The following is a 26505-nucleotide window of genomic DNA, read 5'->3' as shown; positions in this document are numbered from 1 at the left end:
TGGCCAGCGGGTGACCATCCCCTCATCGACCCGTCTTGCAGGAAAGCCCGCGGGGAAGCTAAAAAGTGCCGCAAGGTGTACGGCATTGAGCACCGGGACCAGTGGTGCACCGCCTGCCGCTGGAAGAAGGCCTGCCAGCGCTTCCTGGACTGAACCACGGCCCCTCCCGGCGGCCTGGAGACACAGGCAGATGGGTCCCAAGCCCCACAGCAGAAGCCTAAAAGCTACAGAGTGGACACGGGGAGTTTGGGCTCTATTGGCTAAGGTTGAATACTCAAAACATTTTCCCCTCCCTCATGGGAATGTTTTAGTTTTTTTTTAAAAAAAAAATAGAAACAAAAAATTATTTTTTTTTTCTTCCCCTGAAATAAGAGAGAGCCAAAACTGACCAAGGGTATTCTGCAGCAAACCAGAGACCAAAGAAATGACAGCCCCTCCTCTCCTCCCCACAGCCCATCTCCCTAGGGGATGAATGTGTACCGTATGGAAGGAAGGGACAGCTCATTGTGTTTCCTGCTGAGCTGGTGGATTCTTTGCTTTCTCCACTCTCTCAGAAGGGACTGTGAGCAACATGGATTTCCTTTTTTTTTTTTTTAGGAAAAAGAGGTTTCTGGCTGATGACTCAGAGAACAGGACCTGCTGAGGCTGGGGTGGGAAGGGGCTGATGTGTGAGCTTTTTGAGGTGCAGCCGGCCCCCTTTCTCCACCCAGATCTAGGAGGAGGGAGAGATTGTCCTCACTCGGCAGCTTCCATCAGAATGCAAGGAAAGCCCTTTTTCTGGTGCCAGCTGCTCCGATCTGGGGTCCCTCAGGTCGGGTTGCAGCCCAACAGATACGGTGTGGCCTCTTCTCCAAGCCCAGACTCATAGGTTTGTAAAAAGACTGTCCCCAGGAAGCTGAGCCAAAACGCTAAAAAGAATTCACGTTGTACGGTGTGGAGGATCAAGACTGCCTTGCCCACTCTTTCCTTGAGAAGAGACCAGACGGTCTCTAATACTTCTCTAATACTCGGTGAGAGTTCTTCGCTGTTCCCCGAGTGAACCACACCCACCCCTCCCCACCAGCTCTGGAAGACACCCTCTCAGAAACCCTTTGTTTTCACTTACGGTGTATTCAGGAGCCTCTTTCTGATTAAAGATTCCCCCTTTGGCCGAGAGATCCTGCCCTGAGGTAGGTCCCTCTTCGTCTCCTGGGAACCAGGGATTTTCCTGTGTTCCTCCAAGGCCATAGGGCCGGGCTGGTGAAGAGAACAGACAGAAAGGTAGGTGGCAGCTCCTGCCACGGTGAGAGGGCGCAGAGCCGTCCCGTGGCTCCATGGGCTCACCCGGCCCTTTGGGGACCGTCTGGTTTTCTTCCTAAAGTGGCAGGCAGGACAGGACTCTTCAGGGGGCTTCTGCCTGGTCCAGTCAGTGTGATGGGGAGGGTCAGTTGCATGTGGTGCTGTGGTCCCAGACACCTGTGCGTGTCTTTTCTGGGGAGGTTAGGGGGCCTGAGGAGGTCACGTGACAGGAACTGGGGTTGATTTAGCATCTACTAGAGACCTCAGGAATGGAGGGACCCCAGACTGCGTGACCTGAGAGCTGAATATGTGAATCCATTTTTGTTGAGGAGGGACAAGTAGAGGCAGGGGGTTCTGTGCCTGGGCGAGCAGGGCTGGGGGAGGGCATGTTTTTGGCTCAAAGCCTCACCTTTCTGCCAAGCGGCACTGGCTTGGGGGACTCCTCAGGGCCCGCGTCCCAAATGTCAGGGTCTCAGGGAACTCTACCACGAGGCCAGCTCTCTGGGGTTTGCACAGTGGCATCCAGCCTTTGGCTGTGAGCAAAGCTGTCCTTCCCGTCCAGGCGGGCTCACCTGGCTGCAGGAACCTGATAGATGTCTTTCCGTCTGTGCCACGCGCGTGTTGGAAACCGGCAGACGGGAATAGGGGGTGTGATGGTGTGAAGGGTGATGGTGACCTGGGTTTGGTGACAGAAGGGAAAGGCACTCTTACACATGAGTGTCTTTGGTGGTGATGGGATATATTTTTATAACTTACTTAAAAAAAAAATGTATGTGGAATTCTGTCCCTCGGTAAAGCTGGAAATCAGGCCAGCAAGAGGTGCTGGGTTCTTCCTCCCACTCCTTCAAGCTCCCAGCTTCCCAAAGCTGACTCCTGGCTTCCTGCCCTGTGCACCTGTAGGTCCTACCCGTGTGAGGAGGGGGCCTTTGAGATGGGGGTGGGGGAAGCTCTGCCCAGCAGCATCTCCCCTTTCCTCCTTACTCAAAGCTTTTGCTGGGTCTCCCCTTTGGAGACACTATTTTCATTTCCCCCTCAGTTTGGACCATGTAGGTACAACTGGATATCAAGATTTTCTCTAAGTAAGGCAGGCTTCTCGCGTTACTGCTGCACAGGGCAGAAAAGGAAGAGAGAAGAAATTGATGCAACAATTTCAAAACTGAGGTGTTTTTTTTTTTTTTTTTAATGTTCTGGTGTGGCTTTCCCTGCTGGCCTTTGCTCCGGCCTCCTTCCCGGTGGTGGTGGCCTCCTCCAGCCTCTCTCCTCCCACTGCTCCATCTGTGGCTGTCGTGTGGGGTCTTGACGTGTGGTCTGTCCCAGGGTTGTCCCATTCGTCTCTTCTTGGAGGGCCGGGGGTGGCTTGTGAACTCATCCCACCAACACGCCTGTTTTCTTCACCTCTGTGTTTCTCCCTCCTTCCTGGCCCATCCTGGGAGGCAGAATCTGATGGAAGGTAAGAGGCGACAGGTGCGCTTTGGAAACTAACAGGACAGATTGGCAAAGCAAGCGTCTTGGGAAACTCTTTACTCCGGGGATGTTATGCTTATTCACAATATTTTGGAAGTACCTTTGGAGTCTGTGGTGCCTGCTTTGAGCAGCCTTAATGATACTGAATCTGCACCCATGCTTGCGCCTTCAGTGCAAAGAGTCCAGTGAATGGTGGTGGTGGTAGTGGTTGAGTCACTGAGTCCTGTCTGACTCTTTGCAACCTCATGGTAGCCCTACAGGCTCTTCTTGTTCGTGGGATTTCCCAGGCAAGAAGACTGGAGTGACTTGCCATTTCCTGGTGGTCAAGTGAGGTCACAGGTGCAGAGCACAAGGAGCAACGGGTGAGTAACATGGCTTAGATCGACTGATCTGACTTCTAAGCTGGCTGTGAAAGCAGTCCTGTCATTTCAGAACACATTCTGAGCAACATCCACAATGTTGCAGTTGGCCTGAGGCTAGATTCTTTGAAGGACATAGTGGATTTGGATGTGGAAACTCTGACTTGTCGGAAGAAATCTGTCCTGTTACTTTCTGGTCCTCACAGGTTCTGACTTTACCAGGGGCAAAAAGAAAAAAAAGGAGAGGGAGATAAATCCCATCTGTGAACTTGTCTTTATTGGCGCCTTTTCCCCCAGCTGTCTTCCAAGTATTATTTTTACTGTTAAAAATTTTTTAAAAAAATGTGAAATATAATGTTTTTACAGCAATATGAAATATATTTTATAAGGAATAAAATGGTACATTGTCTGATTTGATGTGTGCCTGTGCCTCCGCCCTCTCACCCTGCAAAGGATAAGATTATCATTGTCCTTGGTGTTAAGCAAGCAGTAGCCCCGGGGGAGGTGTGTACACTCCTTTGCTTATAGCAACAGCAGGCAACATTATCAGGGACCCGGCCAAGTGCTTACATGGATAACCCACAAAGGGATTACTGTTGGCAGTGATTTTAATTTTATTTTTAAAATAAAAAAAACCTATTTTTAAAATTTATTATTTTCATTTCATCACTCCCATTTTACAGGCAAGGAAAACTGAGGCCCAGAGGTTAGAAAACTTGCCCAAAGTCGTCATCTGGGAAATAATGGCACTAGGATTGTAATCTAGGAGATAACCCTTTTCTTTTTTTTTCTTCCTGATCTCTAATTTTAATTTTTACAGTTTAATGGATTATTACAGTGCAAACACCTAAGTATCCACCATTCCTTCAAAAAACAGATCCTGGCCAGCATTCCAGAAACTGCCATTGTACCTCTGTGTTGTGCTTAGTCCCTCAGTCGTGTCCGACTCTGTTCGACCCTGTGGACTGTTGCCCGCCAGGCTCCTCTGTCCATGGGGATTCTCTGGGCAAGAATACTAGAGTGGGTTCTGATGCCCTCCTTCAGAGGATCTTCCCAACCCAGGGATCAAACCCAGGTCCCCCACATTGCAGGCAGATTCTTTACCATCTGAGCCACCAGGGAAGCCCTCTGCTGCTGCTGCTGCTGCTGCTAAGTCGCTTCAGTTGTGTCCGACTCTGTGCGACCCCATAGATGGCAGCCCACCAGGCTCCCCCGTCCCTGGGATTCTCCAGGCAAGAACACTGGAGTGGGTTGCCATTGCCTTCTCCGAGGAAAGCCCTCTAGCAAGGTGCTATTCCTCTTTTCCTCATAAAAGCAACCACTGTTCTTTGACTTTTTACATCAATGACTTCCTTGATTTAGGAAAATAACCATTTTCTCCCTTGCTTGCATTGTTGACAATGGGGAGAAGCTCCTGGCTGTGGACCTGAATTTGTTGGGGGTGCTGGCAGGTGCCTAAGGAGAGAATGAGCCGCCTTCTGCTTGTGCGGTGCGTGCTAACCCTGGGGAGTAATAGAGGCTGCCCCTCCCCACCCCCACCCCGTCAACCCATGGGTTTTGCGACCTGTGATGGCCCACGAGGCTGGTTCAGAGCTGGCCTGGGTGGAAGGGGAGGTGGCACAGAAAGGTCTGGCTTGCCCTGGGAGGGGGTTCTAGGACCCCCTCACAGCACCCAGCAGGAGGTATGAAGCTGCTCAGGGAGGACCTAAGAACTAGGTAGATTACTGCCAAAGTCAATCTAGCTCAGCAGCCTGCGGGAGAGGTTGTCCTTGGCCTTTTCCCTCCCCTCGGTGTAGATCAGAGGGCCCCTTTCTCCCCCTTCCCCTGTCCTTGCCCCACTTGGTCTCTAAAAAAGACTAAGAATCACTGTGGTTTCCCGCCGCTGCCCGCGCCCCCCGCCCTTCCTTCCCACACCCCTCCTTTAAAAGGGTTTACTGCTTTTGGGCCGGACGTTGTCCATTTGCAGCTCTGGACCCTCCCAAGCCCACTTCTGTGGGTGCATCCGAGGACCTCCTAACTTTCTGGCTCCCAGCTCGGTCTGACCACCAGGAGACGCCAGGCTGGAGTTGGAAGGGAGAGAGTTGTTCAACCTCGCCGACGGTCCTACCCTGCACAGTGAGTGGCTGTTTCCCTCCTGACCACTAGAGGGAGCTACAGTCCTCCTGGGTTCCAGTAATCCCTCACCTCACCAGGCGCCCCCTCCCCCTTTACCCTCCCTATTGATTTCCCACGGCTCCCTATCTATCTGTATAGATGATTGACCCACCTCAATCACTCCATTTGGGTGGATCAGAGGTTTCTTGGCGGAACTGATATTACCCATCTTAACATGTTTTGAGTTAATTTTGACCCCAGCCAGAGGGTCCCAAACCAGCAAATGCTACATCACCTGGGAATTGTTAAAGATGAAACTTTCTAGTGAGTCAGAAACTGAGAGTGGGGTGCAACAGCCTGGCCCCTCCACCATCTCGCCTGCTGGGTCCAATCACAGCTCGGGGCTTTGGATCTGGGGACCCAGCACAGTTGGGGTGTTCCTGCTCGACACACTTCACATAAAACAGAGTCACATGCGTTTTGCCTCTGGCTCCCTGGAGAGGCAGCTCTGGAGTCTGCGCTCTCAGTTAAAGAAGCAGCCAACCCGTTTACTAACCATTTGCTCAGTAGAAGTTTAATGGAGAAATATCTGTTTAAAACAATCGGTCAAAAAGAACAGCTCTTTTACAAACAAGTTACGGCAGTGACGAGTCAAAACCCCAGGCTTGATTTCCTGTTCCTTGAACCCACCACCTCAAAGAAGGAAGAGGTGGGTGAGAAGGAGAGATGGGGCTGTTTAAATGTTAGCTGGAGGAATTACAAAAATACACTCTGATGTAGCAACAGGGTTGTCATGAAACATGCCATGGGTGGGGAGGGGCCAGGAGGAGTCAGGGAGGGAAAGACAACCAGATGGGGCAGGGCCCTGGGGTGGTGGCCTGGAGGCAAAGCTTGCCTCAGTGCCTTGGGGAGGGAGGCGTTCTGATGCCCAGCCGGCAGGTTTGGGGCTGGAGACATGCTGCTTTGGGGATCACCCGGACACCTGGGGAGACATAAATTAAAATGACAAATTAATGGCAGATTAAAATGGCAAATCCGACAGTTTTTCTGACCCTTCAATTCGATTTTCCCTAGTGCCTGAGGAATAGAAAGGGGGCAAAGAAAAACTATCACCTGGGACTTTCCTGGTGGTCCAGAGGTTAAGATTTCATGCTCTAAATGCAGGGGTGCTGTGTGCTGTGCTTAGTCGCTGTCGTGTCCAATTTTTTGCAACCCCATGGACTGTAGTCCACCAGGCACCTCTGTCCTTGGAGATTCTCCAGGCAAGAATACTGGAGTGGGTTGCCATGCACTTCTCCAGGGCATCTTCCCAGCCCAGGAATCGAACCTGGGTCTCCCACATTGCAGGTGGATTCTTTACCCTCCAAGCCACCAGGGAAGCCCAAGAATACTGGAGTGGGTAATTTATCCCTTCTCCAGCAGATCTTCCCGACCCAGGAATTGAATAGGGGGTCTCCTGCCTTGCAGGCGGATTCTTCACCAGCTGAGCTACCAGGGAACCCCTAAAGGTGCAGGGCCTGGGTTCAATCCCTGGTCAGGGAACTGAGATCCCACATGTTGTACAGTGCGGCCAAGTAAATTATGTTTAAAAAAAAAAAAGTTTTATAATCCACATAATTAGCCACAAAAGCAGCAAGAAGGGGTCCTTGACTCCTACACACCTGTTTCCCTGGCCCCTAATCTAGCGTCAGAACCAACAGAACAAAGGGGAAGCCTCCTGCCTAGAAACAGTTCTCTTATCCCTGGTATCAGTATTTGGGATCTCTGTGTAGGAATTCATTTCTTCAGGCTAAAAAGAGCCCTCATTTGTGGCTCTCTTATATTACAAGCGCTAACTTCACTGATTCCTCAGCAGGAAGGAATCTGCTCACTCTCCCCCATCTAGAAGGTCAAGATCCGGGGCAGCGGAAGAGAGGAGGGGAGCACAGGGCCAGGAAAACGGACACTAGGTATCGGGATCAGTCGCGTACTCTTCACAGGCCTCTCTAGGACTGGTCCTGCACCCCAATGTCCCTTTTATTTTTTTTTTTTGGTTCCATTTGTTATTTTTTTATTGGAGTGTCATTGCTTTCTTATGTTGTTAGTGTCTGCTGTAGAACAAAGTGAGTCGGCTATGAGCATACGTACATCTCCTCCTCCTGAGCCTGTCTCCTTCCCATCTCGCCCCATCCCACCCCTCTCAGTTGTCACAGAGCGCTGGGCTGAGCTCCCTGTGCCATACCGCAGCTGCCCACTAGCTGTTTGACATGACAGTGTGTATAGTCAGTGCTGCTCTCTCGATCCAGGCCACCTCTCGCCTCTCCCTGCTGCGTCTGCAAGTCCATTCCCTACAGTCTATGTCTATTCCCACCCTGCAAATAGGTTCCTCTGTACCATTTTTCTAGATTCCATATATACCAGTGTCCAGGACATCATTACACTTTCTGAATAAGGGTTCTTTATCCCAAGAGTTTGCTTCCCCAGTGGCTCAGTGGTAAAGAACCTGCCTGCCAATGCAGGAGACACAGGAGACATGGGTCCTATCCCCTGGAGGAGGAAGTGGCAACCCACTCCAGTATTCTTGCCTGGGGAATCCCACGGATAGAGGAGCCTGGTGGGCTGCAGTCCATGAGGTCACAAAGAGTCGGACATGATTGAGCACACAGACACACGTCCATGTGTTGGGTGGCGCCGTTTCATCCAGCATTCTAAATATAGGTTGCTGTTGGTTGTCTCAGGTGTCCAGAACAGCTCTGCCAATAGGAGTCCCCGAGCCGTGGAGAAATCTCAAGCATGTGTGGGGCTGGCTGGGGTGTGTACAGGCGAATAAAGACAGGCTTAAGGGACTCACAGATACACATCCACACTGGAACTCAGCAGCCATGAATGTGTGGAAAAAAGAATCAGCAAGATGGTCACAGGAGGAGAGCAATCGATAATACCCAGATGAGCTGCTTAATATCACCAGCGTTTCCATCAAGAACTTTATATCTTGAGCAAAGCCACAGGCAGAAGCTGGTTATCCGTTATGTTCCAGTGCCTCTCAGTTGGAGGCTTAATAGAAAACTAGAAAACCAATTGCCCAAATAGGGGCTCAAATAGTTTTTCTAAAAACCAAATTGATTCCTGCTAACATGACTGATTTGAAACTGTCTTTATAAGGTAAACGGTCGTAGTTCAGGCTTAGACGTGTCTTCAGGGTGCCTTGATGGTCCCTTTAAAGAAGAATGTCCCTAAAGTTTAGGAGGAAGGTTCGGTGGGGGCGGGGGGGGGGGGACATATGTATACCTATGGCTGACTCATGTTGATGTGTGGCAGAAACCAACACAATATTGTAAAGCAATTATCCTCCAATTAAAAATTTAAAAAGAAGAATAATTTCTTTAAGATTTGGAAGAATTCAGCCATGCCATTTCTGAAAGATTATTTGGTCCTGTGTAGATATGGCTTTGGAGAAATGAATGCTTATTAGGGATCCAAGAATATGACTTTAAACCCAGTGCAGGTTAATTTAGGGCCTTCAGAGATTAGTCATTCTGCTAAAATGAACACAGCAGCCTTTGGCTCGCCACTGAATACATATATCCATATTTGGCAATGGGCGTTTTGCAAACAAGCCAGCCTACCTGCAAAGTGTTATGTGGGCTGCCTTCCTGCTGCAGTGTGGGAGCTCAAGATTCACATGTGGATTAATATACATTGAAGGAAGATTATTAACAATCTGGCCACCTTTGACATATACAAGCAAAGTAAAGGAGCCCATGAACAAACTTTTTGCTTTTATGCCTCTGTGTCAGGCAAAAGCCCCTACTTGGGTGATAATGTCTTTGGAGTTTCAGACCAACTGAATAGTTCATTCTGTTCGGGGAAGCTTCTCTCTTTAAGGAGAGACATGAGATACCGCATGCGAGCCTATGCGCTCTGTCCTGTCTGACTCTTTTCAACCTCATGAACTGCATGCAACCAGCCAGGCTCCTCTGTCCATGGGATTCTCCAGGCAAGAATACTGGAGTGGGTTGCCATTTCCTCCTCCTGGGGATCTTCCCAACCCAGGGACTGAACCCATGTCTCCTGCATTGACAGGCAAATTCTTTACCACTGAGCCATCAGGGAAGCTCAGATGAACTCCTGCAGATAATCATATTCCTACATATGAATTAAGGCACATATGCTTAATGATTGGAATTCTCTCAGGTTTTCAGAAAAGTTCATTGTGCTAGGTCCCTCTGCCACTCAAAGTTATGTATAGGTTAATGGGCTGAGGAAAGCCGAGTTTGTAATGACTGGGAGATAAGTTAGGATCTCCGATATTTATGATCTGATCTGCATTGTAGGTACATGTATAAACAAGTGCCTAGGGGAGTAAGAACAGACAGGCAGGGAGATAGGAGGAAAGGCAAGCAACCAAAGAAACACAAAGCAGAAATGGCACCTAGGCACTTTCCTGGTGATCCAGTGGTTAAGAATCTGCCTGCCAAGGAAGGGGACATGGGTTAACCCCTAGGACAGGAAGATCCCACATGCTGTGTGGCAACTCAGCCTATACACAACTACTGAAGCTCTCACACCCTAGAACCCGTGCTCTGCACCAAAAGAAGCCGCCACAGGGAGAAGCCTGTGCGCTGCACTACAGAGTAGCCCTCAGTCGCTGCAGCCAGAGAAAACCCATGAGCAGCAACGAAGACTGTGCAGCCAAAAATAATAAATAAAAATTAAGACCAACCAACCAACAAAAAACCAGACCTGGCACTCGGAAAGACGCAAATAAGTGAGGAAAAATGATGATCCTATAGTCCCTCTCCTAAAAGTGACTCAGGTCATTAGGGCCAGATTCTCAGAGCCTTGCTCAGGTGCCGTCGGCTACAAAGCACCAGCCCACCAGCCCAAAGTGATCAGGTGAACAAATGATGTGTGGCAGAAAGACACACAGAAGGTGTCCTAACAAGAACTGGTCCTAACCAGAGCTCCTTGACTGGGGGAGAGTGGGAAAGTTGAAAGGTTGACATGGAAGCCAGTCACCTTGAGATAGAGGGAGGAGGGAAGGGGACAGCTAAACCATCTTTGAAGGTGAAACAGCAACATCACAGACATAGATCAGACTCTGCAAATGGCTAAGTGCAGGTCCAGCTCTGGGTCCTTAAAGTCTCCGGGGAAAGGTGAGTGAATGGTTTCTATGGCAACCAGATAGGAGGCTTGGTCCACTTCATTGTCCCCATAGTAACTAAGCTCCTGAAGAGCCATAGAGGAATTAGTTATCTTAACACACTACTATTATCCCCATGGTAACCAGTCTCTTCACCGCAGTGGTGAGCTGTTGGGAGTAATCCCAGGAAAATTTTTGCTCCCAGAAAGAAAAAAAAAAAAGGCCGGTTGGAGCAGTCTTAGGAGCTGAACCCCTGAAGGAAGTGGTGTGGAGTATGTATATGTGTTTGGGTGCCAACATGTTTCCCGGGGAGGAAGTTTAAGATGGGCTAGAGGACGTTTCTTCTTGCCCCCAGCTCATTGGGGCCCCACTCACTCATGGGTTGAAGTGGACGGTGCAGCCGGGAGGGGCTCCCCTTCCAGCTACGCATTACCATTCTGGTGCAGGGTGCGCCGACGCTGGCTGGACTGCATGCTCAGGACCAGGTACTGCCGCATAAACTCACTGAACCGCTTCTGATTAGCCAACTTCCGGGCCGACTTCCGGGCCCCGGTGAAGCCCCCGAACCGCTTCTGCAGCTGCTTCTGCTCGATATCCCCCACCTCCTCCAGGCCGGGCTCTGTCCTCTTCTGCCTTTGAAAGAGGCTCCTGACCCGGGGCATTCGCTTCAGATGCTGCATCTCAGAGGCTCTGGCCTGGTCCGGAGCAGCTGCCACGTGGTCTGGGTCAGCAGGGCTGAGCTGCCAGGAACCCCTGGCCATGACCTTGGTGCATGGAGTCCAGAGAGGGCTGGTGAAGACCTTCTCTTCACACTCGAGGATGCACACCTGCCAAGAAAGAGGTTGGAGGAAAGAGAAAGACCAGGGACATCTGTTAGTCTAAGGCAATGAGGAGATCAAGTGCTTTTGCTGTCTACTTGAGGGCTTCCCAGATTGCTCAGTGGTGAAGAATCCGCCTGACAGTACAGGAGAAGCAGGAGGTGCGGGCTGGATCCCTGGATCAGGAAGGTTTCCTGGAGGAGGAAATGGCAACTGCTCCAGTATTCTTGCTGGGATAATCCCGTGGACAGAGGAGCCCGGCAGGCTACAATCCATGGGGTGGCAAAGAGTCAGGACAGGACTGAGCGTGCATGCAGGATCTATTTTGGTGCCAATCAATGCAAGGGCCTCTGAAGCACCTCTTCAGTACCATGGAGCCGCTTTACATACAGTTACTCAAGTTCCTAGAATTTCAGAGTTGGAAAGAAGCAGAAAATGAACTGGCCCATCTCTGTCATTTCAAAAAGAAAGCTGGGGCTCAGAGAGGTGAGGTTAAGTGACCCAGGTGACCCAGCAAGTTAACAAAATGCACAAACAAGAGTTATAGTCTTTGTTAGGTTTTGGGAGCCAAACATAGGTCATCAGGATCATCCATAAAGAAACATTTTATTCTGTTCTCTTATCCGGCCTGGGAGAGGTCAGAGTGATTTAAGAAACTGGGGATGTTAAAGCATATAGTCACTCAGTTAAATCTGCATGGTTATTCTAAGGTCATCTGGTAAAGATCAACCTTGGTGTGATTCGTTTTTCACCTTGCGTACATTCATCATCACTATCAGTGCATGAGTTATAGAAAATAGGGGTCAGATAGAGAACAGACTTATGGTTGCCAGGGGTTAGGAGGGGGTGGAGGAAGGATGGACTGGGAGTTTAGGGTGAGCAGGTGCAAACTATTACATACAGAATGAATGGACAGCACGGTCCTACTGTATAGCATAGGGATCTAAATCCAATGTCCTAGGATAAACCACAATGGAAAAGAATATAAAAAATTTGCATATATAATAACCGAGTCACTTTGCTGTACAGCAGAAATTAATACAACATTGTAAATCAACTATACGCCAGTAAAAAAGTAGAAAAGGGGGGTTAAGACCCTTTGGGATATAGACAGGTTGGTAATCTGGGACTGCCCGACACAATTCAGTGGACCTGCCAGCTCTCTAGGAACCCCTGCAGCTTCTGTCTCTCCTGGCATCTCCCACCTCTCATCTAGACCACCAGCCTGACCATGATGTTCCTGTACCTTCCTGACTGGCCCTGGCCTTAACCCTTCCCTCCCACATTCCTGTCTGATTGGAATCTCCTGGAAGCCTCTGCCTCCAAGTTTTTTTCCTATTGTTTTGGCTTCAGGCTTCCTGGATGACTCAGGTGGTAAAGAATCCACCTGTAAAGCAAGAACCACAGGAGACACAGCTTCAATCCCTGGTTTAGGAAGATTCCCTGGAGAAGGAAATGGGAACCTGCTCCAGTATTCTTGCCTGGAAAATCCCGTGGACAGAGGAGTCTGGTGGGCTACAGTCTGTGGGGCCGCAAAAAGTCAGAAATGACTGAGCGCCCACGCACACTTCACCCTGAACACTCCTCTCTGTGTTTTTGGTGCCAGATGAAAATCCCACTTCAGCCTGACTTTGACATCATGGTGAGCAGGAAGCTGCAGAGCCCTTCATCAAAACTTGGAGTCTTTTTTTTAATTGAATTTTTAATTTTTTTGGCTGCACCATGAAGCATGTGGGATCTTAGTTCCTGGACCAGGGATCAAACCTGCACCCACTGCATTGGAAGCTTGGAGTCTTAACCACTGGACTACCAAGAGAGCCCCAAGCCAAGGGGTCCGTGCCTGGCTTACAGGATGTCAGGAGTTACTGCTCTGGTTGGACAGGTGCAGGATGTGAGAAGATGTGTGTGTGCCCCATCGGGGCTCTCTGGGGAGCAAGCACTCCCACCCGGGTGTTCAGAGCGGCACACATGCCTCTATAGGCAAGGTTTCCAACGTGATCTCTAACCGAGTAGTGAGATACGCATGCAGCTTAAATCACAGACTTTACCAGCTGTTCCACCAAATCATCAAAACCTGTCCTTCAGTCTGACTTCTCCCGCTTGCCTTTACTATTCTGACCCTGCCCTCCTTTTGTTGCTACCAAACTTCTCCAAGATGTGGTCACGCCCATGCCTCCACTTCAGCATTTTCCACTTTCTCCTCCTGACTTCTGTGTGAGGGATCAAATCTCCATCTTTGGGGGGCAGGGGATGGGACACACAGCGCAGCCTGTGGGATCTCAGTTCCCCAACCAGGGACTAAACCCATGTCACAGCAGTGAAAGCCCGGAATCCTACCAGTGGACTACCAGGTATTGTTGTTGTTTAGTTGCCAAGTTTCATCCAACTCTTTTGCGACCCCACAGACTGTAGCCCAGCAGGCTCCTCTCTGTCCGTGGGATTGCCCAAGCAAGAAGACTGTAGTGAGTTGCCTTTTCCTCCTCCAGGGGATCTTCCCGACTCCGGAATAGAACCCAAGTCTCCTACATTTTCAGGCGGATTCTTTACCGCTGAGCCACCTGAGAACTCCTAAATCTCCATCTTATTAAAGAAGTCACATCAGGTGTTTGTTACTAGCTGCTGCTGCTGCTGCTGCTGCTAAGTCGTGCCAGTCATGTCCAACTCTGTGTGACCCCATAGACGGTGACTCTAATTCTTATCTGATATACTTTTTCAGTATGAGTGGAACAGGTTTGAATGAAGCATATATATCAGTACTTCACTCCTACTTTTTCCCACCTCAAGTCTTTTTGCTCTGTCTCTCTCTGAACGTCACCTTATTCCCCAGCTGGTTCAGGTTCAGACCCCTGTAGCACGCCCCTTCTCGGACCCCGTTTCTCCATCTGGTCAGCATGTGAGTCTGCCGTCTCCTTTCCACCCTCTGCCTGACTTCCTCCTGGGGGCGCTGTGAAGCAAGGAGAACAGGTGACTCCTATCCAAAAGCCCCAAACTCCCTGATGGATTTTGGGGAGAAGTTTTTATAGGCAAGGTTTGGGGTAAAGGCTGCAGGGTGTGTGACTTTGTTCTGAATGGCTGGTGGTAACAGATGTTCCAGGAATCTTGTACTCATCCTGAAGTCACCATCATCCACCTGGGTGGGGGCCTTAGGTCCCACAGAAGAATTGAAAGGTCGTCATCGTCATTCCGTCGATAGTCATGTCTGACTCTGTGACCCACAGACCACAGCACGCTAGGCTTCCCTGTCCTTCCCCACCTCCCGGAGTTTTCTCAAACTCATGTCCACTGAGTCGGTGCCGCTATCCAGTCATCTCATCTGCCATCATCCCCTTCTTTTCCTGCCTCCAACTTTCCCAGCATCCGGGTCTTTTCTAATGAGTCAGCTCTTTGAACTCAAAGGTATTGTTATGTATATTCCTTGAGGCGGAACCAAGAATGGCTGCACTGTTGTCTGACTGCCCCTCCCTGCTCTTGGCATCCCCTGCCTTCCCTGATTAGCAACTTCCCTTTGGAACTCAGGGCAGGTTCAGGAGGCTGAACGAAACCTATTTCCTACAAACAAGAACTGGGGGACACAGAAAGGACTTGTACCCAGGAGGACCCCTAGGGTCCTGCTCCATTTCACAAGGACACTGGCAAACAACCTGTAATGGATAGGACAGCCCACCCCGACAAATAATTATCCAGCTTAATACATCCACAGAGTTTGAGAAACTCTACTCTACAGAGTCAGGGAGGAAGCAGAAAGCATGGGTAACACCGGGAAAGCCAGCAGAAGTGAAATAGGAGGGAAGTGGGAAGGATAAAACCTCTGATCACATGACATAGCCCTAGAAGATACGACATAAACTGGTGAGAACCGACTAGATACAAGATGGTAGAAGATTCAACTTCCAGTGAACCTTGAGCCTCTTCATATGCTCGCTGTGATATTAGCATCTAAATGACACACCTACAGGCACCATGAAAGTTCAGAGGCTGATCATAAAAGGTCAAAAAATGGGCGGTGGCCCAATTCCAGAAAATCTCTACCCCTTTTCCAAAATAGCTGGAACAATTCTCGTACTCATTAGCCCATGAAATCACCCAGCCCATAAAAACTAACCACCCCATGTTTTGGGACCTCTTGCCTTCTGAGATGGACCACACTCTGTCTGTGAAATGTATTTCTTCCAGGGCCATTCTCTCCTTTTGAGACAGACTGCATTCTGTCTATGGAATGTGTATCTCTAAATAAATCCAATTGTTACCTATCACTTTGTCTCTTACTGAGTTCTTTCTGCAAGGAGACATAAAGAATCTAAGCTTCATTAAGTCCTGAGACCAGGTGTGCAATCTCAATGAAAAGACAGTGGATTCAGGGGCTTTCCTGGTGGTCCAGTGGTTAAGACTCTGCACTCCCGATGCAGGGCACTTGGGTTCCATCCCTGGTCAGGAAATTAGATCCCTCATCCTGCTACTAAGGGCATCCCAAGTGGCTCCTTGGTAAAGAATCTGCCTGCCAATGGAGGAGGCACCGGAAACGTGGGTATTGATCCCTCTGTCAGGAAGATCCCCTGGAAGAGGAAATGGCAACCCACTCCAGTATTCTTGCCTAGAGAATCCCATGACCGAAGAGCCTGGGGGGCTACAGTCCATGGGGCCAAAAAGAGTCAGACTCGATTGAGTAACTGAGCACACACTCACTCCCACATGCCACGATGAAAATCTAGCATGTGAGAAGGAAAACTCCAGTGTGCTGCCGCTAAGACCTGGAGCAGTCACATAAAAATAAAAAAGGAGTGGGTTCAAGTTCCATCCTGGGGTTTTGCTGGGTTCAAGTCCCAACCTGACTTGTGTGGTCATAAGCGTAGACTTGTAGGACTCAAAAGGACTTTTGAACACACTTGATTCAGCCCTCACATGGATAGGATCCTCAAAGTGCTTGTTGCCTTGTTCTGCTCTGTCCATTTACAGGAACAGGTGGAAACTGTTAAGCCTAGAGTCTGTCAGATCTTCTGCAAGCCCATGGCTTTCTAAGCCCAGATGGTAATTATATTGCATGTCAATCAGAGAAAATGAAATTCTATGATCAAACCAGATGTATAGCCCTTCCTGAGACTCAACATACTGTTAGATGATTAGGTACTAAAAAACGGATCTTGATTCTTGATTTAGGAGAAGGTTTGGGGCAAAAAAATGAGGAATCCAAATTGACGGCAACATTTGTAGCACCAGATGGGCATATGAGCTTCCTGACTACACTCTCTGGTCTGAGGGACTCACCAGCCTGTTTGCAGAGATGGGTTAATGGCCCATTAAGTGAGCTGGACACATTTTCACAGCCCACTCTGATGACATTGCTATATTCAGACACAGCATGGAGGAGCATCTGGAAAGTCCCAGATTGGTGCCAAATTGATCTGTGAAGCTGGGCTTTGCATGGAGGAGGGAAGTCAATGAGCAAAGGGTCATCTGAATGTCTAGGATCAAAGATTAGTGAGCCCAACAGAAGGAAAATAAACAACTCATTCAGACTGTCATGTTTCTGCCTCTAAGGAATCCAGCCACTTCTGACCAAGAGACATTTGGGACCTATTTGCTTTGGGAGGGTCTGCCAGTATATCAGAGAGCCAACGCTAGTGGGCCAGCAGATGCATAGTACGAAAGAAAAACATATTAGGAACTCCTACGGCAAGTCAACTACTAAGATTTTCTGTGTAATGAAGACAGAAACTACCAGGAGTAGTAACTCTTCTGCTGTTAATAGAGTTTTAGGCAATTTAAATAAGTTTCCCTAGACCTTTCTTGGCTTCCCTGACGGCTCAGCGGTAAAGAATCTGCCTGCCAATGCAGGAGATACAGGTTTGATCCCTGGGTTGGGAAGATCCCCTGGAGAAGGAAATGGCAACCCACTCCAGTGTTCTTGCCTGGGAAATCCCATGGACAGAGGAGCCTGGTGGGCTACAGTCTGTGAGGTCGCAAAGAACTGGACATGACTGAGTGACTAAACTTCTACAGCAACAAGACAGACCTTTCTTGGGAGTTACCTTCTTCCTGGTCACTAAAATAACTCGGTGAGTCTAGTTTTCTTCTTCGTAAGCTGGTAGGGTAAGTATCATTCTCAATTAGCTGACAGCCCAGGACTTTCCAATCATTTGGCTTGTGTGCTAGTCATTTACTGACCAAAATGATAGTCTAACAAAAAGCAGGCATGCTTGGACCATTGCCCTGGAGTGAGAACAAATGAAAGTCCTGATGAAGCCAAGGGTCCGGAAGGTCCTGGGAATAGGTTAGGATTCCATCATTTGGTGGAAGCATTGGGGTGGGGGCGGATAGTGACCCTTGCCTAAATATCTGAGTCCCCCCATCTTTCACAGAGGGGACATAGTCAAGGGTTGCAAGATTTGGAAGTGAGATGTGGTTGCCTCGATTCTCGGCATTTCATAAAACTTAAAAAAAAAATAGGTTAAAAGTGAATACAAGCTAGAAACACCCAGGCAACCAGGGCCTCTGGGGGTCAGCAGGCGCTTGCAGAGGTCGTCCATCACTCTGAAGCGGGAACTGGCCATTTTCTTACAGTGTTTTCCAGACCCCAGAGATTTAAGATGCTATGGAGAAATAGAAACAAGCTCCAAATTCCTTCCTGGCTTTGAAAGACACCTGTGTAAAACCTCTACAGCGTCTGCACCCATTAGGAAACTAAAAGGTCTTGCAATGTTACAATTTCCCTGTGCTTGCATGCTAAGTCGTTTCAGTCATGTCCACCTCTTTGTGACTCCATGGACTGTAGCCCATCAGGCTCCTCTGTCCATGGGATTCTCTCGGCAAGAATATTGGAGGGGGTTGCCATTTCCTCCTCCAGGGAATATTCCAAACCCAGGGTTTGAACCTGTCTGTATCTTTTTCATCTCCTGCACAGGCAGGCAGGTTCCCACTAGCACCACCTGGGAAGCCCTCCAGTTTTCATGGGACCTGTTTATTGAGTACTGCCCTGTTCCACACTGTACTGTGTGCTGGCAAGGCCCAGATTAACCGGCAAAGACAGCGCCTAAGAGATAGCCCAGCAGATGCAAGTAATTGTCAGAGAACAAAGGTGCTAGGGGCTGGCTCAACTGGGGACTGGTGGAGAATCAGCAAAGCATCCTCTCCTAAGAGTAGTACTGAAGGGTTTATTGGCTGGGGGAGGAGTCGGAGGTATGAGCAAGATGGCAGGACAGGTTCTTGGAGCTGTGGGGAGGGAAGGGAAGCATGGGTTTCCCAGGAACTATGAGCCCAGGAAAGAGGAGGCAAAAAGTGTACCTGCTGCCTGGGAAAGCAGACTCTGGGAAGGGGAAAGGACATGGAGGTAAGAACAGGGAATCTTGGCTATCACTTGTGTTTGGGGAGGGCAGGAAGAGAAACGGGGCTCTAACAGGCAGAAAAGGAAGAGTCAGAATGGAGAAGAGAGCGGGGTTCACCAGAGAGGACGAGGAGGGGAAGCCTGCACATTGGCGAAGGTTTCTGTGGTTAGGAACCGCTGACGACCTTGGAGATTGGCTAAGGAGTTAAGGCAGGCTTCCCAGGTGGGGCAGTGTTAAAGAATCTGCCTGCAGTGCAGGAGACACGGGTTCAAGTCACGAGGTAGAGGAGGTCCCCTGGAGAAGGGAATGGCAACCCACACCAGTATTCTTGCCTGGAGAATCCCATGGACAGAGGAGCCTGATGGGCTACAGTCCATGCGGGCAGATACTACTGAGCAACTGAGCTCGAGCACAGCAAAGGGGTGAGGCAACCGTGAGGGGTCCAAGTTGCAAATGTGGACACTCTTCCAAAAACAGGACCACAAAGGGAAGGAAAGAGCAAATGGGAGATGGGAAAAAAGAATTTCCAGCAGGAAAATCAGTGGTACACAGGAAGGGGGGAGAAGAAGGAGCGGAAGCAGATTCTGAGATGACAGTAAGGAGGCTGGAGGGAACCTGCCCCTGGTAGCCTCTGTCACCTCACGACCGGCACCCAGGGTCAAGGTGTCCCGGGAGCCAGAGCATCACAGTGCTTCACAGTCAGGCATGATGTTTGCTCTCAACAAGTTACCTAAATCTGTGAATGCTTTACTTTGTAAAAAAAAAAAAAAAAACAACAAAAAACTAGTGCAGACTCCGTGTTATCTTTACAGTTGAGCTCCAAATACTTTTTTTTCTATTGTAAAATCCAAATACCATCAAATTTATACTGAAACCATTTCTAAGCATACAGCTCAGCGGCATTAAGTACATTCACTTTGTTGGGTTACCACCAACCCTTGCCCCCGTCTCTAGAAATTTTTCATTCTCCCAAACTGACACTTGGCATTTATTAAACACTAGCTCCCCTCTCCCTGTGTCCCCAGCTCTTGGCAGCCCCATTCTACTTTCTGTCTCTGAATCTGACTGTTCTTGGAACCGCAGGTAAGTGCAGTCCTACAGTATTTGTTGTTTTGTGACAGCATACATCTTCAGGGCTCATCCAGGATGTAGCCTGTATCACAGTTCCCTTCCTTTCTAAAAGCTGCATAATATTCCGTTGTCCGCCTCGACCATGTTTGGTTTATCCATTCATCTCTCGTCGGTCACTTGAGTCTTTTCTACCTTTTGACTGTCGTGAGTAATGCTGCATAAATATGGGTGTACACAGGTCCTCATGCTTTTTTGGAGTGGGAGATAGAGGGTTGCAGTTAAAGCTTGTGATTCAGGAATTGTGCACGACTGTCAGTCTTTGTCAGGACTGCGATGATGATGAGATTATTCCTTAATCAACTCCTTCATTGGTTTACCTGTGAACTAGCCGTCTGCTCTGTTGACTGAGACCACGGGAAAGCGTTTTGTTTTGGGTGAAATTTTAAGCCTCTCTGGCCTGCACAGAAAAGGCGTGTGGGTCTTCTGTGTTCTAGCCAAATCCAGCTTGCCTCAATTCCTTACATGCCACTCCCCTCTCCCCAAAAGGCATTTGCACATGTGCGCTCCTCCCCACTCTAGTGCCTTCCTCATTACCTGGGCACCTGGGCTCACCCCCTGCCTCTCTGATCATCTTTAGGTCTCCTTAGAGGCCTCAGTTCCTCCCAAAGCCCCCTCCACCCCTCTAGACTAGGTTGGGGTGCACTACTCTTGCTTCCTCATTTCTCAGGAAAGGATCCTGGGTTCTTCTCTGCCACTATCTATCTGCTCACCTTGGGGCCCTTGGTCTAGTTCAGTGCTTGGTGCATAGTAGGTGCTTGGTGCATAGTAAGTGCTCAGAAGACCCACAATAACTGAAGGAGGAGAATGGATGATCTTTTGAATGGGTTCTCGGGATGCGTCTTCATGATTTGGCGGTCATTACTGTTCAGAAAACAGGCTCGAAAGCCACTGAGGTGGCATGGGAGGAGCGTGGTGTTTTGGTGGGTCAGGGGGCTGTGTCTGTTCACGTTTGTGTGTCAGCCCAGTGTGGGTACTTGGTTTCTATATTTGTACACTTGCCTCAAGGGACAGGAGGGAAAAGGTGGCTCTTAAGATTGAGGAGTTCCAAACATGACATCTTTTGAAAGAAGTTTTCTTGACTACAAAGAAAAAGTAATCAAGTTATATTAGATTAAGTAGGACAGGAGTAACTATTTAAATGGTAGTGAAAGCAGTGGAGAAAGCAGCTGACTTAGTGAAATTTAGTGCTCAAATAAACAAATTAAATACGAGATAGCACCTAAGTGTTCACTGTAGAATTGTCTATATATCAAAACTGGATGATAACTTACATGCTCAGCAGGAGGGATTGGTTAAGCCAAGTATACTTAAAATAATGTTAATAATGAGAAACTTATTTTGGTATATAACACAGCAAGTGAAAAAACTAAGATTTTTTTCTCTGACCGGTGAGATTAAAGGTGACTTTAACTTTTTCTTTTCATAGTTCTTGGAATTTGCCAAATTCTCTAGAATGAGTGTGCATGCTTTTAATAATAGGAGCAAAACAGCAGCCTGGGTGGGTCTTTACTCAAATGTGGAAACGTGGGACGATGACAGGGTTTGCTTTCAGAAGCTGCTGTTTCTTAGGGACCATCTCACACTGGGAGACTCACGTGACCTGGGTGGGGAGAGGAAGACAGGGTCCAACCTCCTGGACCTACCTCGAGGTTGAAGTTGTCAAGAGTGGGGTGGAGCTTCTCTCTGCAGACCAGACAGTCCTTCTGACAGCTGCTGGACACGCTGGAGAAGAGGCTGAGCAGCAGGAGGTCACAAAACAGGATTTTCATGGTGCAGGAGCCGGAAGCCAGATGCTAAAACAAAAGTGAGGGTGGGCACCATTAGCACAGCCCTTCTCTGGGAGCCGGTAGGGGCTGGAGACCCTCATCCACATCCTGTCTGCCGGGGGTGATATTCACGCACAGGCTGGCATCTGGGTTCTGGGGTGGGGATGGGGAAGCAGGCACACCTGTTACTCCTGCCATCCAACTGGCCTCCATGTGTATGGAGCTTCCAGGGAGCTGAAGGCCCCACTTGCAAGGCCCACTTGTGGCCTTGAGACAGCCCCTCCCAGTCTCACTTTTCACAGCTCTTAATGGGAAACACTGGTGCCTGCCTTGCCCCAGGGCTGTTGCAAAAATGAGAGCCATAAGAAATGTTTTGCAGAGTGTGAGATGTGTAACATAGGAGGTTTATGAATGACTCATCCTCCCCTGCCTTGGCCAGGAATGCCCTGCGGCCCCAAATTCACTCTTCTGGGAAGCATCTGCTAGGTTTCCTGTCTGTTTCTCCTCCTTGATGGGAGCCAGCTCTCTGCACACAGAGCTAATATGTTCACCTTGTTATTCTGTGCAAAGCATAGGGCCAGGCAGATGGAGTCATTTATTGAAAAACGACCAGAGACTATTCTAAGGTAATAGCGCCAATGATTATGAGTTAGATCAGTCATTTATATTCTTTATGTAGGATTGTCTCACGGAGAAGGCAATGGCACCCCACTCCAGTACTCTTGCCTGGAAAATCCCATGGACGGAGGAGCCTGGTAGGCTGCAGTCCGTGGAGTCGCTGAGAGTTGGACACGACTCAGTAACTTCACTTTCACTTTTCACTTTCATGCATTGGAGAAGGAAATGGCAACCCACTCCAGTGTTCTTGCCTGGAGAATCCCAGGGATGGGGGAGCCTGGTGGGCTGCCATCTATGGTGTCGCACAGGGTCGGACACGACTGAAGCGACTTAGCAGCAGCAGCAGCAGGATTGCCTCAAAGATGTGCAGTTCTTTCTGTTTCCCTTTAAACTTATCCTGTGATCAAGTCTCCTGCATTGGAAAGCTATTTTCTTGGACCGCATCACTTTGGGTCCCTGTAGAATCAGCTTTATTTGGAGGGTTAAATGGAAAGGGGAATGAGGGAACTTTCTGGAAATGTGAAATGTTCTTGACTGAGGCGTAGGTCACAGGGGTGTATACGTTTGCCAGAAATTCACTGAATTGTACATTTAGATTCTGTGTGTTTCCTTGCATGTAAATTTCACCTTAAGTATTCAGCATAGAAAAACAAATAATGGCCTTTATTACTTTTTTATTAGACGACACTGAAACAATGTATAAGCCTTACTATGCAAATGCAGTCTGCAGACCAGCAGCATCTCCTGGGATCAAGAATTTCGGTCCCTACCCCGGATCTACTGAATCTGGATCTGTCCTTTTAGTAAGATTCTCAGGTGATTTGCACACATGCTTAGAGTTTGAGAAGCAGAGGTAGAAAGTGGGTCTGCAATGGAGCTAGTCAGCGGGAGGAGGAGCCTCCGCGGCCATGGGTCACCCCCCCTGTAGGGACACCAGGCCAGCTCTTCTTGGGCATCATCCACGCTTTTCATACCAAGAGTATGTCGACTGAATCAATGGTCAGTGCTTGTTAAGTTATTGAGGTGACATCTGAGATGGGTTTTGAGTAACGAGTGAGAGTTTGCCACTAGCTGTCTATTCTCACGTGGTAGTGTATATGTTCAGTCCTAGTTCCCCAATTCATCCCTCTTTCCCCGCTCCCCTGTGTCTGCATGTCCGCTCTCTACATCCACATCTGTTTCTGCCCTGCAGGCAGGTTCATCTGTACCATTTTTTTAGATTCCACATATATGCATCAATATATGACATTTGTTTTTCTATTTCTGACTTCCTTCACTCTGCATGACAGACTCTAGGTCCATCCACATCTCTACAAGTGACCCAGCCTTTTTAGCGGCTGAGCAATATTCCATCACATGTATGTACCACGCCTCCTTTACCCATCTGTTGATGGACATTCAGGTTGCTTCCAAGGCCTGGCTGTTTTAAATAGCGCTGCAATGAATGTTGGGGCACACGCGTCTTTTCTCAGGGCATATGCCCAGTAGAGGGGTTGCTAGGCAATACGGTACCTGTGCATAGCACAGGTCAGTGCTCTGAAGACCTAGAGGGCTGGGCTGGGGGTGGGGTGGGAGGGAAGTTCAAGAGGGGCGGAATATACGTGTTCCTATAGCTGATTCACTTCACTGTACAGCAGGGGCTAACACAACATTGTAAAGCCGTTATACTCCAGTTATCACAAAAAGAGTTTGCCAAGAGGACAAAGAAGACACAGGAAATGGCTTTCCAAAGGCATAGGGACTTCCATGGTGGTCCAGCGGTTAAGATTCCATGCTGCCAGTGGAGGGGGTACGGATTTGATACCATACCTGGTCAGGGAACTAAGATCCCACCTGCCACACGGCACAGCTGAAAGATAAACAAAGAGCGAAGACGTAGAGGAAGGGAGAACACAGCAGGGGTGGGAGGGGATGGTGAGCAGGCCGCCTTCCCGGGGCTGTCTTCCTAAGGGAAGCCCCTTCTGAGAGACAGGCCCATTCCAGGTGAAACAGGGCAATATTTGCCATCTACAGGGTTCAACCTCTACCCTACCAGTTGGGAGGTCTGTGCTAATGAACAAGGAACTTGAACATGTATTCAAATGTTGTTTAGTTGCTAAGTTGTGTCCAACCCTCTTGTGATGGCATGGACTGTCTTCAAATGAATATGCCTCAAATGCATCTTTCTCCTATATCCCAGGGGCTAGTACCTTAGTTGAGATTTATCACCGTGGTTATTGTGATCACCCTCTAATTAGTCCACCCAAAGATCCAGCCTCCCACCAAGCCATCTCCACGTCTGATGATTCCCTCATTCTTTAATTCTCTCGTCCCCCGTGGGACTCAGCCCCACTCCTACCCAGCCCTCTGGCTTCAGCTCCTTGAATCTCCTCCAGTCCTCATGAGTCACACATAATATCAGGTCCCTCCATGCCTCTGTGTCTTGGTCCCTGCTCTTCCTTCTGCTCAGAATACCCGACTCCAGCTCACACTTTATACAGGAGTTATCCCCCGGGGGAAGCCCTCCCTGGTCTGAGTTAGATGAGTCCCCTTTGTTTGTGTGGCATTGTGAAGTACATCACGGTGGGAAGAAGTGAGCCCTGGGGACCTGTCCATCAAACAGGCACAAGGGACCTATAGACGGGGTTGCTAGGATTCCTGTTTTCTTTTAAAAAAAAACTTTAATTTTATAATTGATTAACAATGTTGTAATAGTTTCAGGTGTACAGCACAGTGATTCACTTATACATATTTTGGATTCTTTTCCCCATGTAGGTTATTACAGAATATTGAGTAGAGTCCCTTTTGCTATATAGTGTAGTGTGTATATGTTAATCCCAGCCCCCTGATTTATCCTCCCGCCCCCGCCACAGCCTTCCCCCTGTGGTAACCATAAGTTTGTTTTCTGTCTGTGAGTCTGTTTTGTAAATAAATTCATTTGTATTATTATTTTTTTAGATTCCACGTATTAGTGATATCATATAATTTGTCTTTCTTAGTATGATAATCTATGTTGCTGCAAATGGCACTATTTCATTCTTTATGACTGAGTAATATTCCATTATATATATATATGGATGCTTGTTTATCCATTCATTTTTCCCTGGACATTCAGGTTGCTTCCATGTGTTGGTCATTGTAAATAGTGCTGTTATGAACATTGGAGTGCATGTATATTTTTGAATTACGTTTTTTTTTTTTCCTGGATATATGCCCAGGAGTGGGATTGTAGCAGCATATAGTAGCTCTACTTTTGTTTGTTTGTTTGTTGTTGTTTTTTTTTAACGGAGGGATTCATCTTTTCTCATCTTCTCATCCCTGCAGACTGCCTGGGTCTGCAAAATCCCATATCTGCAACTCAACCTCTCAGGTTCTCATCTGTAAAACTGGGACAGTAAGAGTAACCATCTTATAGGACGATTAATGGGTTGATATCTTTAAAATATCAACCTGACACAGTTAAAATAGCACCCAGCACAGAACAAGTATAACAAAAGTTTGTCGAAGGAGCCCAGGACATAGCCTTCACTCTGTAATACTATTATTGTCTGCTGTGTGGCACTTAGCACTCTACTCTGTAAGCTTGACTTACGTGTCTATTTCTCCCACTGGGCTGTCACTTCCTGAAGGGCAGAAACCATGTTCTGTGGTTCTCTGAATTTCCAGCACCCAGCACAGGGTCAGGTGCTTAGGCCATGCTCAAGAAAGTCTAATAGATGACAGTGGAGTCTCACGAGTGTCTCTTCTTCACAAACGAGAGCTGGGGCATGTTTAGGAGGACCCCCACTTCCCTGGGAGCCTGGGATGCTCAGGCATAAAAGCCACTTCAGGACCTGTCCGACAAATCGCTGTGCTTAGTCGCCCAGTCGTGTCCTACTCTTTGCAACCCCACGGACTGTAGCCCGCCAGGCTCCTCTGTCCATGGGGATTCTCCAGGCAAGAATACTGGAGTGGGTTGCCATGCCTTCCTCCAGGGGATCTTCCCAACCCAGGGATCAAACCCAGGTCTCCTGCAGTGCAGGAGGATTCTTTTCTGTCTGAACCACCAGGGAAGCCTGTGGCCTGACAAGGTTCTGGTAGTTAATTGTTCCACTCCAGGTGGGAGGGCTGGGAACAAGTTTTGCTCCGGAGCAAGGCCAGATGCCATCCAAAGCTGGAACCGCATGCATGTTCTGGAAAAAGACTAGTTGCCAGTGTCTGGGAGGCACGGTTGGGATGGTGCTATGTGCTAAGTCTGCAGTGGTGCAACCTGTTGGTAGACAACAGGTAGACTCATCACCACTTATAGGCTCTTTGGAAGAGACTATATCTTTTGAGTTCCAAACAGTCACCTTATCAGCAAAGGTCTCAAACTGAGGACTGCTTGGTTACATCCTTTGTTTAATTTGGTAGTTGCCTTTAAACTTCTTTACTCAGTTTCATTCTGGGCAGAGAGACAGTTGTGTCTCCTTTGTTCAGCATGCTATGTTCTCTCTGGCCACATGGTGGCAGTGTCCGTACGTCACAGAAGGAAGGGAAAAGCCGGGAGAAAAGGGACCTTTGCCTTTCCTTCCTAAT

General features: G+C 48.6%; 2 protein-coding genes across 5 annotated transcripts in view; one reads left to right on the top strand and one right to left on the bottom strand.

Annotated features, from left to right (window-relative positions):
- Positions 1–3513, top strand: part of ZNF395 (zinc finger protein 395) — a 48140-nt gene extending 44627 nt beyond the window's left edge. For all 3 annotated transcript variants that reach the window (XM_027964603.2, XM_042243527.2, XM_027964604.2), the window contains exon 10: positions 42–3513. In XM_027964603.2, coding sequence (XP_027820404.1) covers positions 42–153 — 112 coding nt within the window. In that variant the 3' untranslated portion in view covers positions 154–3513. The remainder of the gene's footprint in view (positions 1–41) is intronic.
- Positions 557–26505, bottom strand: part of PNOC (prepronociceptin) — a 34364-nt gene continuing 8415 nt past the window's right edge. For both annotated transcript variants that reach the window (XM_012128504.5, XM_012128493.5), the window contains exons 2-4: positions 21229–21378; positions 10751–11144; positions 557–6177 (exon numbers count right to left, since the gene is read on the bottom strand). In XM_012128504.5, coding sequence (XP_011983894.2) covers positions 6092–6177; positions 10751–11144; positions 21229–21354 — 606 coding nt within the window. In that variant the 5' untranslated portion in view covers positions 21355–21378 and the 3' untranslated portion in view covers positions 557–6091. The remainder of the gene's footprint in view (positions 6178–10750; positions 11145–21228; positions 21379–26505) is intronic.

Source organism: Ovis aries, chromosome 2, assembly GCF_016772045.2.
Source record: "Ovis aries strain OAR_USU_Benz2616 breed Rambouillet chromosome 2, ARS-UI_Ramb_v3.0, whole genome shotgun sequence".
Taxonomy (NCBI): Eukaryota; Metazoa; Chordata; class Mammalia; order Artiodactyla; family Bovidae; genus Ovis; species Ovis aries.
This window is presented reverse-complemented; position numbering and strand designations above follow the sequence as displayed.